This window comes from Macaca mulatta, chromosome 4 (assembly GCF_049350105.2).
Source record: "Macaca mulatta isolate MMU2019108-1 chromosome 4, T2T-MMU8v2.0, whole genome shotgun sequence".
Lineage (NCBI taxonomy): Eukaryota > Metazoa > Chordata > Mammalia > Primates > Cercopithecidae > Macaca > Macaca mulatta.
In genome coordinates, this window is record NC_133409.1 from 98365767 (window position 1) to 98382338 (window position 16572).

Sequence of the window (16572 nt, forward strand, 5' to 3'; positions counted from 1 at the left end):
TCTCAGGATAGAACAAAGAAGTAAGTGGAAAAGAAAGAGAAAGGCTACATTTGGCCTTCTAGTAAAAGCACCTTTAAAATGGCCCACTGCAGCTTTTTATATATATTGACTTTCTGTAAGAGAAGCAACCACCACCAAGAGGATCTCATGATTATATGTAAATAGATGTAACCTTCCAAACTAGTTGCCTGTTTCATAAAATCTGTAAATGACATTCTGCATAATAAGGGAAATGTTACTGGTTTGGTGTTTATTTGTTTTGAGACCAGGTCTCATTCTGTTGCCCAAGCTGGAGGGCAGTGGTGTGATCTGGGCTCACTGCTGCCTCAAACTCCTGTGCGCAAGTGATCCTCCCATCTCGGCCTCCAAAGTAGCTTGGACTACAGGCTCACGCCACTATGCCTGGCTGACTTTTTTGTATTTTTTATAGGATGGGGTTTAGTCATGTTGCCCAGGGTGGTCTTGAACTCCTGAGCTCAGGCAATCCACCTGTCTTGGTCTCCCAAAGTACTGGGATTACAGGTATGAACCACCACACTCAGCCTGTTTGTTTCTGTTTTCATTTGATGTGTCAAAGGCCTTTAAGAAACTGAACCATCTTGGCCCATCTTTTGAATAGTATTTCGTTTGCCTGCTTCCACTTTAACAATCTGAAGTATTGACTTTAGTTTATAGAAAATAAATATTGGGGCCAGGCGCGGTGGCCCACGCCTGTAATCCCAGCACTATGGGAGGCTGAAGTGGGCAGATCACAAGGTCAGGAGATCGAAACCATCCTGGCTAACATGGTGAAACCCCGTCCCTACTAAAAATACAAAAGATTAGCCAGGCATGGTGGCACGTGCCTTTAATCCCAGCTACTCGGGAGGCTGAGGCAGGAGAATCGCTTAAACCAGGAAGGCAGAGGTTGCAGTGAGCCGAGATCTCACCACTACCCTCCAGCCTGGGTGACAGAGTGAGACTCTGTCTCAAACAAACAAAAAAAAAAAGAAAAGAAATATTGGGGAGGGCCTCAAGATTTTTCTGGCCTACAAATCTGAAATTCTTCGTATTAAGTTTGCTTAAAACAAAGGGAATCTCTACTGCTTTGCCATAATAAATTCAGGTTTCCTTTACAGTATGTAACTAAGCCTACCTGTTCGGTATTTCTGACTTTATTCCAGAATGTTTATAAGTGCCAGGAGAATTAAGAAATACTATTTTTGTTAACATGGTTTAATTAATATAATGAATTACTTTACTCTGATCTAATTCTGTTGATTTTATTTTCTGTCTACTATCTGATGTTAGTAAACAGAATTAACAACTTTATTATAAGCCAGTGGCTATCAAGTCTGCGGATTTCACGCTGACCAATATTACAAATCCTCAGACATAGTGCGAAAATAACTATTGCTTAAAAAAAATTTTTTTTTAGTATAAAGAATGAACATACAGGGACTAGTTTAATGAACCCTATGTGTGCCCATCACTCACCATCATCTGTATGGGTCCAGTTGTTTGTTTGTTTGTTTGAGACGGAGTCTTGCTCTGTCATTCAGGCTGGAGTGCAGTGGCACGATCTCGGCTCACTGCAACTTCCGCCTCCAGGGTTCAAGTCATTCTTCTGCCTCAGCCTCCCCAGTAGCTGGGATTACAGGCACACACCACCATGCCCAGCTAATTTTTGTATTTTTGGTAGAGACAGGATTTCACCATGTTGGCCAGGCTGGTCTCGAACTCTCTACCTTGTGATGCACCTGCCTTGGCCTCCCAAAGTGCTGGGATTACAGGCTTGAGCCACCGTGCCCGGCCCAGTTTTGTTTCTCTTACACCGCATCCACTCTCCGTGTCCACTTTTTTTTTTTTTTTTTGGAGACAGGATCTCACTCTATTGGTCGCTGAGGCTGGAGTGCAATGGCAGAATCATGGCTTACTGCAGCCTCGACCTCCCAGGTTCAAGCTATCCTCCCATCTCAGCCTGCCAATTAGCTGGGACCAGAAGCGCAGGCCAGCACACTTGGCTAATTTTTTAAATTTTCTGTAGAGACAGTGTCCACCTACGTTGCCCAGGCTAGTCTTGAACTCCTCAGCTTAAGTAATTCTCCCACCTTGGCCTCCCACACTAGAATTATAGGCATGAGCCAGTGTGTTGGGCTCTCCTCATCCACAGTTGTTTATTTTGATATCTACTGCATTTCATAGCCTAGATGTTTTGCCTTTTTAAAGGTTTTTTTTTTTTAATTTATTTTTCTATTATAAAAGCAAAACAGATAATCTTCTTAAGGAAATTCGGGAAAATACAGAAGAATAAGAAAAGATAAAAGCCCCCAATAGTCTTACTATAGTAAGACAACTGATTTTAGCAAGTTGATGTACTTTTTACTTTTTTCTTGCCTTTAAAAAGACATAGCTATAAAACTACATAGAAATATGTAGGATTTTTGAATCCTTTTCCTGACATAATTCTTTTTTTTTAATGAATATCTCTTTTAACAATGTTGTAACATTCCCTTGTTGATAGACATTTAGATTGTTTTCATTTTTTAATATGAATTTTTTTCTTAGAGATTGGGTCTTGCTATGTTGTCTAAGCTGGTCTTGAACTCCTGAGCTCAAGCAGTCCTCCTGCCTTGGCCTCCCAAAGTGCTGGAATTACAGGCATGAGCCACTGTACCTGCCCAAAGTATAATACATAGTAGGCTGCTGGTTGATGTATTAAGGCTCAGGAAAATTCTTAATGGTGATTGTAGGCTAGGTTTTTAAATGTGATATTAACCAGAAGTCACACAGGAATTTTTAGTTATTTCCCTGAGTTTCATAAGTGTTAATGAAGGAAATAATTTGTGCCTCCTCAAAAATAAGTCTTTTCATTCCAGTGACAGATGGGCTGGATAATGTTTCAACCCTCTTACTCTGCCTATCGAGTCTCATTCTCTAGTTCCATATTAAACACCAGAAGATAAATTAATGTGAATAGTTATAATAGATGCTTATATGTTGATTTAAAAAAATTTTTTTGCACCTTGAACTATTTCAAACCTACAGAAAAATTCATAGAGAATGATGTAATGAGTACTCTCATGGTCACTTTCTAAGCTGTCAAGTCCTTTTTCCAAATGTACTTCAAGTCTTATTTTGTAGGGAAAGGAAGGGCTTTTGATTTTTATTAAGCATTACAGATAATGTTGAAATCACTGATATGTATTTGTTTGACTTCATTCCCTACCCTGCTTTCCTAGAGAGAACTGATCTCATGATGCAAATGATTTATTTTCACTAATCAGTTGCTTTGTGTTTGTTTCTTTGTTTTTGTATTGTTTTTTCACCTACCCAGTGAAAAGAATAAATGGCATTGTCTGTCTTTTTAATGAACTGCTGAGTGTTAAGAATAATATTCTTCTTTTTCTCATGTCGAAACTCAAATTACAACATTTAAAAAATACATCATTTGGAGGTCAGTGGAAGGGTTTAAATGAAGCACACCTTTGGAGTTGTAGAGGAAGCATTGTAGAAGAGGTCAAGAGACCTGGGCCCTTTTCTCAATCTGTGTTTTTTTGCCGTAGGATTTTAAAGGAGACGTTTAGCTTGCCAGACATCAGTTTTCATGTCTATAAAATAAGGTGACTGCTCTACCTGTTTCACAGAGATACCATAAAGCTACATTTGGGTAATAGAAGAAGAAGAATTTTTTGAGATGGGGTCTTGCTCTGTCACCCAGGCTGGAGTGCAGTGGCACGATCTTGGCTCACTGCAACCTCTGCCTCCCGGGTTCAAGCAATTCTTGTGCCTCAGCCTCCCGAGTAGCTGGTGTGCGCCCCCATGCCCAGCTAATTTTTGTGTTTTTAGTAGAGATGGGGTTTCTCCATGTTGGCCAGGCTGCTCTCAAACTCCTGACCTTAAGTGATCCACCTGCCTCGGCCTCTGAAAGTGCTGGGATTACAGGTGTGAGCCATCGCACCTGGCCAGAAGAGGAAGAATTTTGTAAGACGATAAGAAAAATATTCCAAATAAATACTAGGTTATTTCTAATTTTCTTGGTTTTAATTTTTTTTTTTTAATTTATTTTATTTTATTTACTTTTTTGAGACGGAGCTTCACTCTTGTCACCCAGGCTGGAGTGCAGTGGCATAATCTTGGCTCACTGCAATCTCCACCTCCAGGAGTCAAGCGATTCCCCTGCCTCAGTCTCCCAAGCACTTGGGACTATAGGTATACACCGCCATGCCTGGCTAATTTGTGTGTGTATGTATTTTTAGTAGAGATGGGGTTTCACCATGTGGCCAGGCTGGTCTAGAACTCCTGACCTCATCTGCCTGCCTTGGCCTCCTAACGTGCTGAGATTACAGGCATGAGCCACCGCTCCTGGCCCCTTGCTTTTAATTTTGAAAGTACACAGAACACCTTATTCTGGTAAAGGTATGTCTCAATAGAGAACTCATAGTGATGAGTCTTTGTTACACAACTAATTCTTTTAAGGTAACAGGTCTATCTCGTTTCAATGTCTGTCTTTAGAGAAGTAGCTGATTTTCAGCTTTCTGTGGATTCTTTGTTGGAAGAAGACAATGACCATTCAAGACCAGATATTCAAGTTCAAGCCAAGAGACTAGCAGAGAAGGTACTTTAGCACTATTATCTTTTTGACATTGTAATAAACTTGTTATTTAAAAAAAAATACTCTGCAGGCTATCTCAGCCATAATAGTGAATTTAATAGTGTTTCTTTGTTCGAGGCATCTTGTGTAATATAATTTAAATTCATTTTAGCCACATACTATAAGGTTATAATGATTTTTCAAATTAGTTATAAAGCATTCCTCTTGAGCTGACATTGTTCAATTTTTTGATTAACCACTTACAGGAAGACTGAAGTGTTAATTAAATTTACACATTGAATCTGGATGGACTTTTGAATTTAGGAGAACAAGCTTGATAAATTAGAGCAGTGAGTTGCAATTTTTAAAATGAGTTTTTGAAAAGATGAACATTAAAATATGAGAAGAATTGATTAGATGTAAATAGAATCATGATTACAGAGAAGAGGTGGTTAGATGATTATAATAAGCCTCTTTCATTTCTAAGTTCTCTGATGGGTTTGATATCTAAAAGAGGAATTGAAAGGATTGTAAGGAATTACTAAATATAAATTGTTAGTGTAATTCCCTCAGAAAAGGCAGATATGTTGGACAAGCATATTAACATATGTCACAGAGGCAGTGTCTGGGAACTCTAAAGAATTGGAACAATGAAAGTCACTATCATAGAAAGAGATGCTTATTTACAGGATGAGTATGATAAAGGAGCATTGGTAGCTTAGTAAATATTTATTTGATCAGAAAATCACTCCCAGATATTTACCAGGAATAGAATTATTCAAAATATAATAATTATTTCCTTTTCCCCATTTCTTATAGGTTCTTAAAAATAAAGACTAGTTGCTCATTAGTGACAGCAGATAATCTCTTCAAGTTCCATAGGTTTTTCATGAGATGGGTTCAGATATCTAATAGGTTAAAAAGTGAAGGCATATGCATAAGACGAACTATCTAAATTACATCTTATCTGTTGGTGCAGGTGCTTTAGCGTAGACCCTGACAGAATGTCATGTTCTGTGGCTCTCATGAAAGCTAGGTGAGATAAAAAGTGTTCATCGTATGTCAGAGTAGGTAGAATATGGGTAGAGTGATTTTTCTTACTTGTTAAAAGGTGAATTTGAGGGGAGGGAAAGGGAATGAGGAAGAGAGAGACTAAATACAGAATAGTATGTTAATTGGGAAAAAAAGAGAATGTGTTTACTTAAATAGAATTATGGAACTAAAGAGATTGCCTAAGAACTAGGACCCGATATAGGGACCAGGAAAGATGACTGACTTGTGTCTTTGTAAGCCAAAAATAGTATTAGAACTACATATCTCATTAGGCCTATTATATAACATACCTACTTTGTGCGATTTGTTCTTTTCAGCTAAGATGTGATACAGTGGTGAGTGAAATCAGTACTGGTCAAAGGACTGTAAATTTCAAAATAAACAGAGAGCTCTTAACAAAGGTAAGAATAAGTTAATATCCAGCCATTGTGCTTTCATTCTCTCTGCTTCAGCCACAGTGGTCTTCCTCCAGTTCTTAAATTCATTATACCTCCTCTAGCCTCAAAACCTTTGCACACACTGATCCATAACTTGGGGAGTGCCACCCCGAGTTAACACCTGCTCATCTTTTAAATCTTGATATTTCTTTGGCAGTACCTTTCTGACCCCTTCATTTATATGCTCTCGTAGCACTGTACAGTCATATACCACATAATGACATTTCATACACAGTGTGTATAGATGATGGTCCCATAAGACAATATCATATTTTTTCTGTGTTTAGATATATTTAGGTATACAGACACTATTGCATACAGTATTCAGTACAGTAACATGCTGTACAGATTTGTAGCCTAGGAACAATAGGCTATAACATACAGCCTAGGCGTGTAGTAGACTATATCATCTAAGTTTATATAAGCACTTGGGAGGCCGAGGCAGGAGGATCACTTGAGCCTGGGAGTTTGAGACTGCTCCTGGCAGCATAGCGAGACCCTATCTCTACAAAAAAATTAAAAAATTAGCCACACATGGTAGTTTGCGCCTGCAGTCCCAGCTACTCTGGAGGCTGAGGTAGGAGGATCACTTGAGCCTGGGAGGTTGAGGTTGCAGTGAGCTGTGATTGTGCCATTGTACTCCAACCTAGGTGACAGAGCGAGACCTTTTCTCAAAAATTTCAGTGGCCATGAATTTTCAAGCTTTATTTCAATTAACAAACTAAAGAATTTTTTTCTAATTTGAGGATACCCATTACCTCACTTATTAAAAATATTCCCATATCCTTCTCAATTGACAATGCAGGGACAAGGGTCAGGGCTTTGAAGTCCAGCTACTCTTTCGCATAGGGGAATTCCGTATTGCAGCCTTGAGGATCTGAATCTTAGTGGGAATTTGATTAAAGGAGCAAGCAGACTGCTTACAGTTGCCCTGCTTAGTGTCACAGTAAAGCCAGATCCTAGAGCAGTGAGCACTCATGTTCAGAAAAGGACTATTGAATGTACCTCTACTATGTGTTACAATTTTAATGATAATTCTTCTTTACTCAAAACTTAATTTATTCTACATTTGGCTGTCAACCTAAAAGGAAACTGAGGCAAAATTAATATAAGTAGAGAGTTTACTTGGGCCAAGCTTAAGGATTGCAGCTGAGGAGCACAGATTCAAGTTGCCCTGAATATACCCTTTGATCGGCAGCAGTTACAAGTGGATTTTTAAAGGGAAAGAAGAGGGAGTTTGAGTTGTTAACCAGAATTTACATTAAAATAATGTAAACTATTGATAGGCTGTATATTTTTCTTTGTATCATAAATTCCAGTAACATGAAGATAACGTGTGAGGCAGCTAGTTGGGAACAAAATCACATAAAACAATTGTCCCCAGCCATATGAGGGAGAGTTTGTGCATAACTGATGTCTGATAGGCATGTCTTTCTGGGCCTGCATACCTCACATAGCTGAGATTACTCTGAGCTATTTTTCTTTTCTCAAGCTTATAGCATCTGCTTTTCTCACATATTGTATCTCTAGTTTTATAATTTTAACTGTTTTACAGTCCATTTTTTAATAAGTAGGATAATACTCTAATAATTAAAAGTAAATACATAAATCACTAACGTAGTCATTTATAATGAAGTATTATGTACTGTACATAATTGGATGTGCTATACTTTTATACAACTGACAGTGCAGTAAGTTAGTTTACACTATAATTTTTAGGTCTCAGATGGTGGTCCTTTGCATGGTTTTTTTTGAGACGGAGTTTTGCTCTTGTTGCCCAGGCTGGAGTGCAGTGGCACGATCTTGGCTTACCGTAACCTCTACCTCCCGGGTTCAAGCGATCCTCCTGCCTCAGCCTCCCCGGGTAGCTGGGATTACAGGCATGTGCCACCATGCCCGGCTAATTTTACATTTTTAGTAGAGACGGGGTTTCTCCATGTTGGTCAGACTGGTCTTGAACTCCCAACCTCAGGTGATCCGCCCACCTCACCCTCCCAAAGTGCTGGGATTACAGGCGTGAGCCACCACGCCTGGCCATCATTTGCATGTTTAATGGATTTTTCAGATCCCATCAAGAAAAAAAATTCAACGCTTGTTAGGACCAACAAAGAATTAATACAGCTTTGCTTGAGAAGTAACCATAATGGCATTGCGAAGAACTGTCACTTTGGTACCAAACTTCTACCTGTCAGTAGCTTGCAGTACTTTCAAGAGAAACTGTAACTTCAATTAATATTTAATTGTTAAAAGGGAAAAAAGAAAGTATGATCTAAACTAAATAGAAAAAATGCAAACAAAACCCTCTTTTCTTAGGGATGCTTCAAAAATACACAATGGATAACATCATTTTATTTTACACTTTTCAGTTTGCCAAGTTAAACTTTGCATGTTTTACCAAAAGTAAAAAAAAAAAGATACTCATTTAAATGGCTCCAGTTCTGCACCAGTGGCTGCATCTATTTCACTAATAGACGTTTTTCCCATAGGCAGTGGATGCATTCAAGTCACATGTAGTTTCTGTAAATAGGAATGAATGATTTTAAGCACTTTTCAACTGTTGACCAAAGAATTAACAAGTAGGGTAGTAGTGATAACTTCCTTATACATAGGGAGGTGAGTGATGGCTTCCTTGGTAGTCCTGATCAGAGCCATAAAGAAATAATTAACCAACAAAGAGTTAGATAAAATAACAAAACTTGTCTACAGAAAAAGACAATGGTGATAGACAAAGAGAAAGTACCAGTTAATTGGAATATTCATTAATTGCTAAGCATTCCAAAAAGTGAAACCTTTGAAAGATTTCATTCTAATTAAAAGCCTTTTATGCACCAGTATTTACATTACTGAATACAACTTAACGTTTAAACATACATACTGATAAATAGATGGGCCTCTAGCTTATTCATCTGTTAGAATATCTGGGAACATTTGTAACTCACTGACATTCTGCAGTTAAAAGCTTTCATTTGATTTAATAAATCTGCTTCTTATTTGCCAGAGTCTAAATTACTGAGATCTAAAGATAAAGTGGCTTGGATCTCGACCTCAAGGAGCTTGCATTGTAAAAGAAAAGCATTAAAAAAACCTCAGTGTAACGTGTAATGGAAACAATAATGTGACGAGTGTTATAATGGTGGCATATTTAAGATGCAACCTTAGTGTAAAAAGGGGTACATATATGTGTATCTTGAGGAAGGGACATAACCTTGAATTGGAATGAAGATTAAAAATATATCTGGGAGATACAAGAACAGGCATTCCAGGCAGAGGGGATGGCTTGGGACAGAGTACAGATAGTCAGAAACATGGCATCATCTGGAAATTAGCAGACAGTTGAGAGTATGGTTTGTGCATAGATGGCATGGGGGAGGATAAGAAATTAGTGTGAAAGGCCTTCTGTTCTTTGCATAAGAGTTTCAGCTTTTTCCTATGAGTCATCATTTTCCATGTTATGTGTATCACAGGCAGCACGTATGATGATTTTTGGTAGTATAGCAGTGAAACTTATTTCATTTTAATAGATATTTATTGGCAGAAAAACCTAGCACTTCAAACTTGTGATTTTTATGGATATTAGAATGTGCCTTTTTTTTTTTTTCCTGTTTTTTTGAGATAGGGTCTTGCTTTGTCACCCAGGGTGGAAAGCAGTGGTGTGATCATAGCTTATTGCAGTCCCAACCTCCTGGGCTCAAGCGATCCTCTCGCCTCAGCCTCCAGAGCAGCTAGGACTAACAAGCGCAAGCCTCCATGCCCAGGCAGTTTTAAAAATTTTTTAATAGAGATGGGGTCTTCAACAGGCTGGTCTTATACTCCTGGCCTCAAGTGATTGTCCTACCTGGGCCTCCCAAGCATGAACCACCATGCCCAGCCTATGGTATGCCTTTAAACAAATAAATTTCAAAAAAGTTAAAAAAAAACCGAAAGTGATAGGCGTGTGTCAGGTAAAAGTCAGATTAGAAATTGATAAATATATTTTTAAATTTCTTTGTTTTTTTCCTTTAGAGATGGAGTCTCTGTCACTCAGGTTGGCGTATAGCATCATCATCGTAGCTTACTGCAGGGCTTGAGCTGCTGGGCTCAAGTAATCCTCCCATCTCAGCTTCCAAAAGTAGCTGGGAATACAGTCACAGGCCACTACACTTGGCTACTTTTTAAAAAATTTTCAGTGGTGGGGTCTTGCTGTGTTGTACAGACTGATCTCAAACTCCTGGCCTCTAGCAGTCCTCCCAGCTCAGCCTCCCAAATTGTTGGGATTGCAGGTGTGAGGCACTGCACCTAGTTGATAAAATCTCTTAAACCGTTCGAATCATTGAAGGGTTTGAATAAAATAGACTCGATTAAATGTATATGCTATGTAAAAAGTTAGGTGTTATTGTTTTATTATATAGTCATGTGTTGCTTAACAATGGGATACATTCATAGAAATGTGTCCATAGGTGATTTTGTTATTAAGGGACATCGTAGTGTACTTACCCAAACCTAGATGATAAAACCGACTACAGAGACCTAGGCTATAAACTTGTACATCATGTAAATACCAAATACAGTATTTGTGCAGTTGTGACACAGTGATATTTGTATCTTAACCTATCTAAACATAGGAAAGGTACAGTAAAAATACAGTATTAAATATAAAAGATGCTATACCTGTATTGGGCATTTACCGTGAATGGAGCTTGCAGGACTGGAAGCTGCTCTGGGTGAGTGAGTGATGAGTGCATGTGAAGGCCTCGAATATTACTGTACACTACTGTAGACATTACAAACACTGTACACTTAGGTTACAATGGGTTTATAAAAACATATTTTTCCCTGTACCATAACTTCAGAATAAAATAAAAATTTAAAAAAATATTTTTCTTGGCTCGACATGGTGACTCACGCCTGTAATTCCAGCACTTTGAGAGGCTGAGGCAGGAGGATCACTTGAGCCCAGGAGTGCTGGGGCTGCAATGAGCTAGGATCACACTGCTGTACTCCAGCCTGAGTGACAGAGCGAGACCCTGTCTCTATTTTTTTTTTTTTTTTTTTTTTGAGACAGAGTTTCGCTCTTGTTGCCCAGGCTGGCGTGCAATGGCACAGACTCAGCTCCCACCTCCGCCCCCCAGGTTCAAGCGATTCTCCTGCCTCAGCCTCCCAAGTAGCTGGGATTACAGGTGCATGCCACCATGCCTGACTAGAGACCCTGTCTCTAAAAAAATAAATATTTTTCTTTCTTCAGTAATAAATTAACCTTAGCTGACTGTAACATTTTTATTCTGTAAACTTTTTCATTTTTTAAACTTTTTTCTTCTATTTGTTTTTCTTTATATCTCAGCTTAATTTTTTAACTTTTGAACTCTTTTGTAATAGCAGCTTAAAACACATTATACAACTGTACAAAAATATATCCTTATTCTGTAAGCTTTTTCTAATTTTTTTAATTTACTTTTTAGACTTTTTTGCTAAGTCTAAGCTAAGACACAAACACATTAGCCTCAGCCTACACAGGGTCAGGATCATCAATATCACTGTCTTCACCTCCACATCTTGTCCCACTGGAAAGTCTTCGGGGGCAATAACACACATGAAGCTGTCATCTTCTATGATGACAGTACCTTCTGGAGTATCTCCTAAAGGACCTGCCTGAGGCAGTTTTACAGTTAATTGTTTTCAATAAGTATAAGGAGTACACTTTAAAATTATGATTTAAAAATATAGTGATTAAATACATAAATCAGTACAGTCCTTTATTATTATCAAGTATTATGTGGTGTACATAATTGTATGTGCTATTCTTTTATAAGACTGGCAGCCTAGCCTAGTAGGTTTGTTTACATCAGCGTCACCACAAACATGTGAGTACTGCAATGCACTAGGCATTATGACCTGCTGCAACATTGCTGGGTGATAAGAATTTTTCAGCTCTGTTACAGCCTTAATGGGACCACCATTGTATATATGTGGTTCATCATTGACTGACACATTGTTATTTGGTGCGTTACTGTAGGTGTTGTTTTTGCAGTGGTATAGCTGAGAGATGAGGACCTAAACCAGGGTAGAAGAACCAGTTATTAAGTAACTGTAACGATATTTAGGAGATAATACACATAGGACCCGGTGATTAACAGGTGACTAATTACAGAGGTTGAGGGAATAAGGTAAATGTTCGGGACTCCTAGGTTTCTGAGTAGGTTAGTTGGGTGAGTGGTAGTGCAGTTTGTGGAAATAGACAGTGTAGATGGAAGAACAAGTGTATTTTCTGTGAAATGCCTGAGAAGCATATCCAATCAGTCTGTAGCACTAGAGAGATTAAGTAGTTAGAAGTAATTAGTATTTGAAGTCTTTTTTTTTTTTTTTTTTGAGATGGAGTTTCGCTCATGTTGCCCATGCTGAAGTGCAGTGGCGTGATCTCAGCTCATTGCAACTCCCATCTCCCAGGTTCAAGCGATTCTCCTGCCTCAGCCTTCCAAGTAGCTGGGGTTACAGACATCTGCCACCACACCCGGCTAATTTTTAGTAGAGACAGAGTTTCACCATGTTGGTCAGGCTGGTTTTGAACTCCTGACCTCAGGTGATCTATCTGCCTCAGCCTCCCAAAGTGCTGGGATTACAGATGTGAGCCACCATGCCCGGCCAAGTATTTGAAGTCTTAAGGTGACCTGAAAGTGTAAAATAAAAAGCTAGAAGCAAGAATGGAACACAGAGTGCAGAGTCAAGGGCAGATGGTGGAAGAAGAGCCTACAAAGGAGATTGAGAAGCAAAAGTTGAGAGAGAATGGTGTCTTTACAACCAAGGAAGGAGGATAGTTGCAAGAAGGGAGTAGTCACCAGCTAAGATGATATTTGAAAAGTGGTTACTCCTGAGGAAGGAGGGAAGGAATTAGGATAAGGACAGATGATCGAGAGGGACTTCAGCCTTATCTTAAATGTTTAATTTTTAAAAAATTAATAACATTGCCTTTTTGTTGTTTGTGCCAGGTAAATCAGTAGATAGAGGGTAATTGTCAAAGATAATTCTAACTTACTATGATTAACTGTTGTGGAGTCTGCCATTCATTACATAAAAAGAAGAAGTGAAAGATTTGTAGACTTTCCACTTAGAATAATCTGAATCTAGATTTCTTCTTACTGATGTATTCGTTTCATGTATGTTCTTGGACTAATAATACTGGGTCTCTAGTTTATGACAGACAATATTCGGTATACTGTCCATATATTGTATTAATCCTTTATTGTTTCTTATTACACAATGTGAATCAAGAGAATATTATTTTCTCTATGTCCTTGTGCACATACATACTATTTCTGAACCTTAGTTTTGGATCCATTAAATGGGAAATGTTGCCCATCTTTAAGATTATGAGGCTTAAAGACAATGGGTACGGTAGAAGCAGCTGGACTTGGACCCAGCACTTTATGTTTCTTAAATGTCAATTGTTCGGTACTGGCTGCTGCTCCCTTCTCTGCTTGTTCCATTTAGAGACCATTTTAACCAACTCTTTGATAATAAAGTTTTTCACAACATAAGCCACATTTTTAAGACTCAAGATGCATTTTGGGGCCAGGCATGATGGCGCACGCCTATAATCCCAGCACTCTGGGAGGCTGAGGTGTGAGGATCCATTGAACCCAGGAGTTCAAGACCAGCCTGGGCGACAGAGCGAGAGACCCTGTCTATAAAAATAAAATAAAAAAATTTTTTTTTTTTTTTTTTTGAGATGGAGTCTCGCTCTGTCACCTAGGCTGGAGTGCAGTGGTGCAATCTCGGCTCACTGCAACCTCCGCTTCCTGGGTTCAAGCGACTCTCCTGCCTCAGCCTCCCAAGTAGCTGGGACTACAGGCGCATGCCACCATGTCTGCTTAATTTTCTTTTGTGTGTGTGTGTTTTTTTAGCAGAGATGGGGTTTCACCATGTTGGCCAGGATGGTCTCGATCTGACCTCCTGATCTGATCCACCTGCCTCAGCCTCCCAAAGTGTTAGGATTACAGGTGTGAGCCACTGTGCCCTTCCAAAAAAATTTTTAATTAGCTGGGTGTGGTAGCATGTACCTATAATCCCAGCTACTCTGGAGGCTGAGGTGGTAGGATTGCTTAGGTAGGAAGATCGCTTGAGTCTGATTGAGGCTTCAGTGAGCCCTGATTGTGCCACTGCACTTCAGTCTGGCAGACAGAGTAAAGCCCTGTCTCAAAAATGTAAAAATAAAAGTAAAATATAGATGCAGTTGGGGAAAGAAAACCAACTGATATGAGTAAACAAAAGTTCATCACCATTAACAAAAAATAAAATGAATTTTGTGAATTATATACCATAGTTCTATGTTAATAAAAACTAACCTGGAATATGTTTGGGAAGTTTCTGTGGGATTTCCTTGTTTCTTACTTGTGTAGCCAATAGGCATTATACATTTTTGTCTTTTTCCTACCATTACTTGTAGTCTTTAATATCACAAAAACTGCAGCAGCATGCAGCAGTTAACAGGTTAGCTGTGAAGTTGCAAAAGTTCTTTTCTGCACAACTTAACCCCTCAGTACTTTTCTTTCTTTATTTGTTAAAATAGTTCTTATCTCTAAGGCTGTCGTGAGGAGTAAGTAAGTTAATGCATATAAAATGCTTGGAACAGTGGCTGGCACATCGTATGAACTCAATAAGTATTAGATGATGCTTCTGGTTTTGTTGTTCATATTTACTGTGGGACTTTTGGCAGTTACTTAACTTCACCAAGCTTCAGTTTCCTTCTCTGTAAAATACCTACATAACTGGTTACTATAAGGATGAATAGACATGGAGTATAAAAGGGCACAGAATCCTTGTAAGTGTTAACTCATGTTACTATGACTAGCATTAGTAACGAGAAAAGTAGTGCTGGAGGTAGTGCCACTGAGAATTCTATGAAATTCTCAGTTCCATAAATTAGAATGAACAAATTGGCAATATTTAATTCTCAGCAACAGAGTAGTTAAAAGCATTGTAATTGTTGTTCATTAAATTACACTCCTTTAATTTTCAGACAGTGCTACAACAAGTAATTGAAGATGGCTCAAAATATGGATTAAAAAGTGAACTTTTCTCTGGTCTTCCCCGGAAGAAGATTGTGGTTGAATTCAGGTGAGGGTGCACCCCTTTTATGTGTTGCTTAATCAAGTTGACTGGGCAGAGGAGTGTTATTACCATCATCATTTGGGGTCTTAAAAAATAACATATGGAAAACTTGAAAACCAGTGCAATTATATTATTTCTTGAAATCACAGTGAATCAATCATTGAACTATAAATAAAAACATATTTTTGGACCTCCAAAAAATGTCTTTTTATATATATATACATATATATATATTTTTATATTTAGTATTAACAGTTCCTTTTTTGGAAGAACTAGTTATTCACTTTAATAGACTCTTAAGGCAGAGGTAATGGTTACTGCCGTATTAGGAATTTTAAAGTGGCCAGGCATGGTGGCTCAGCCTGTAATCCTAGCACTTTGGAAGGCAAGGTGGGAGGATCACTTGAGGCCCAGAGTTCAAGACCAGCCTGGGCAACATAGTGAGACCCCCACCTCTTAAAAAAAAAATAGAAAAAGTAGTTGTGCATGGTATCACACTCGCGTAGTGACAGCTACTTGGGAGGCTGAGGAGGAAAGATAGCTTGAGCCTAGGAATTCAAGATTACAGTGAGCTGGGATTGTCACTGCACTCTAGCTCAGGTGAGACACACCAAGACCCTGTGTCAAAAAAAAAATTTTTAAGTAATTTGATTACCAGAGAAACAAGTCTTTTAGTATTTGTAATAAATGTAATTTTTAATTACCAGAAAAATAGCTTGAAGTTTTAATGTGCCTCTAAATAGTCTTCATAGAACTTTCTAACATGCTGTCAGTGTAACTGTCTGGTATTTAGACTGTTTGAGGTAACGAAGAGAGAAAAGGGAACACTAAAAACTAATACTTTCATTGTACAGCTGACAGACTGACAACCCTAGGAAATTATCAGAGATGTTGCATTTGTCTTCCTAAAGCTGAAGAACAGTCTTGATGAACTGTTTTTCTACTTAGAAAGATAGAACTTGCTAAGAGCCTTTTGTCTTCTTAAGTATTTATGTCTGTGGAAGATTTTTAAAAATCGATATGGGAAGTATTATGTTTACTAACTCATTATTGCAGTTTATGATAATAGCCATTAAACTTAGTTATGATTAGCTCCTGTACAGTCAGTGAAAGAGCAGGTTTTATGCATGTGTACTGTCTCTGCCACTCACTTGTCTTCTTAAAGAAGACAGACCCTCTAAGACCAAACTCATGAATTTATGATAAGGACCAATTACTGAGTAAGCTTCTGCTCCTATGGAGTAGACACTTACTATGAATGACTCTTGTACTGCAGTACACCACAATTATGATATTTAAAGTTGAGTTTAAATATTTGTTGCATCACAAAGAGTAGAGGGACTTCCTACAGTCATCGTCATGTCGCAGAGGAACTACACTAAGGCCATCTCCTAAGGAAATTTGCCTGTTTTCTCTCCTCTTGAATAA

At 38.4% G+C, this 16572-nt stretch overlaps 1 protein-coding gene across 4 annotated transcripts in view; it reads left to right on the forward strand.

The window, feature by feature from the left end:
- RARS2 (arginyl-tRNA synthetase 2, mitochondrial) overlaps positions 1-16572 on the forward strand; it is a 90628-nt gene that overhangs the window by 15661 nt on the left and 58395 nt on the right. For all 4 annotated transcript variants that reach the window (XR_013416302.1, XR_013416303.1, XM_015136917.3 and 1 more), the window contains 3 exons: positions 4495-4597; positions 5944-6027; positions 15053-15150. Coding sequence is in view for 1 of the 4 variants with exons in the window: in XM_015136917.3 (XP_014992403.3) it covers positions 4495-4597; positions 5944-6027; positions 15053-15150 (285 nt within the window). In the remaining 3 variants the exon portion in view is untranslated. The remainder of the gene's footprint in view (positions 1-4494; positions 4598-5943; positions 6028-15052; positions 15151-16572) is intronic.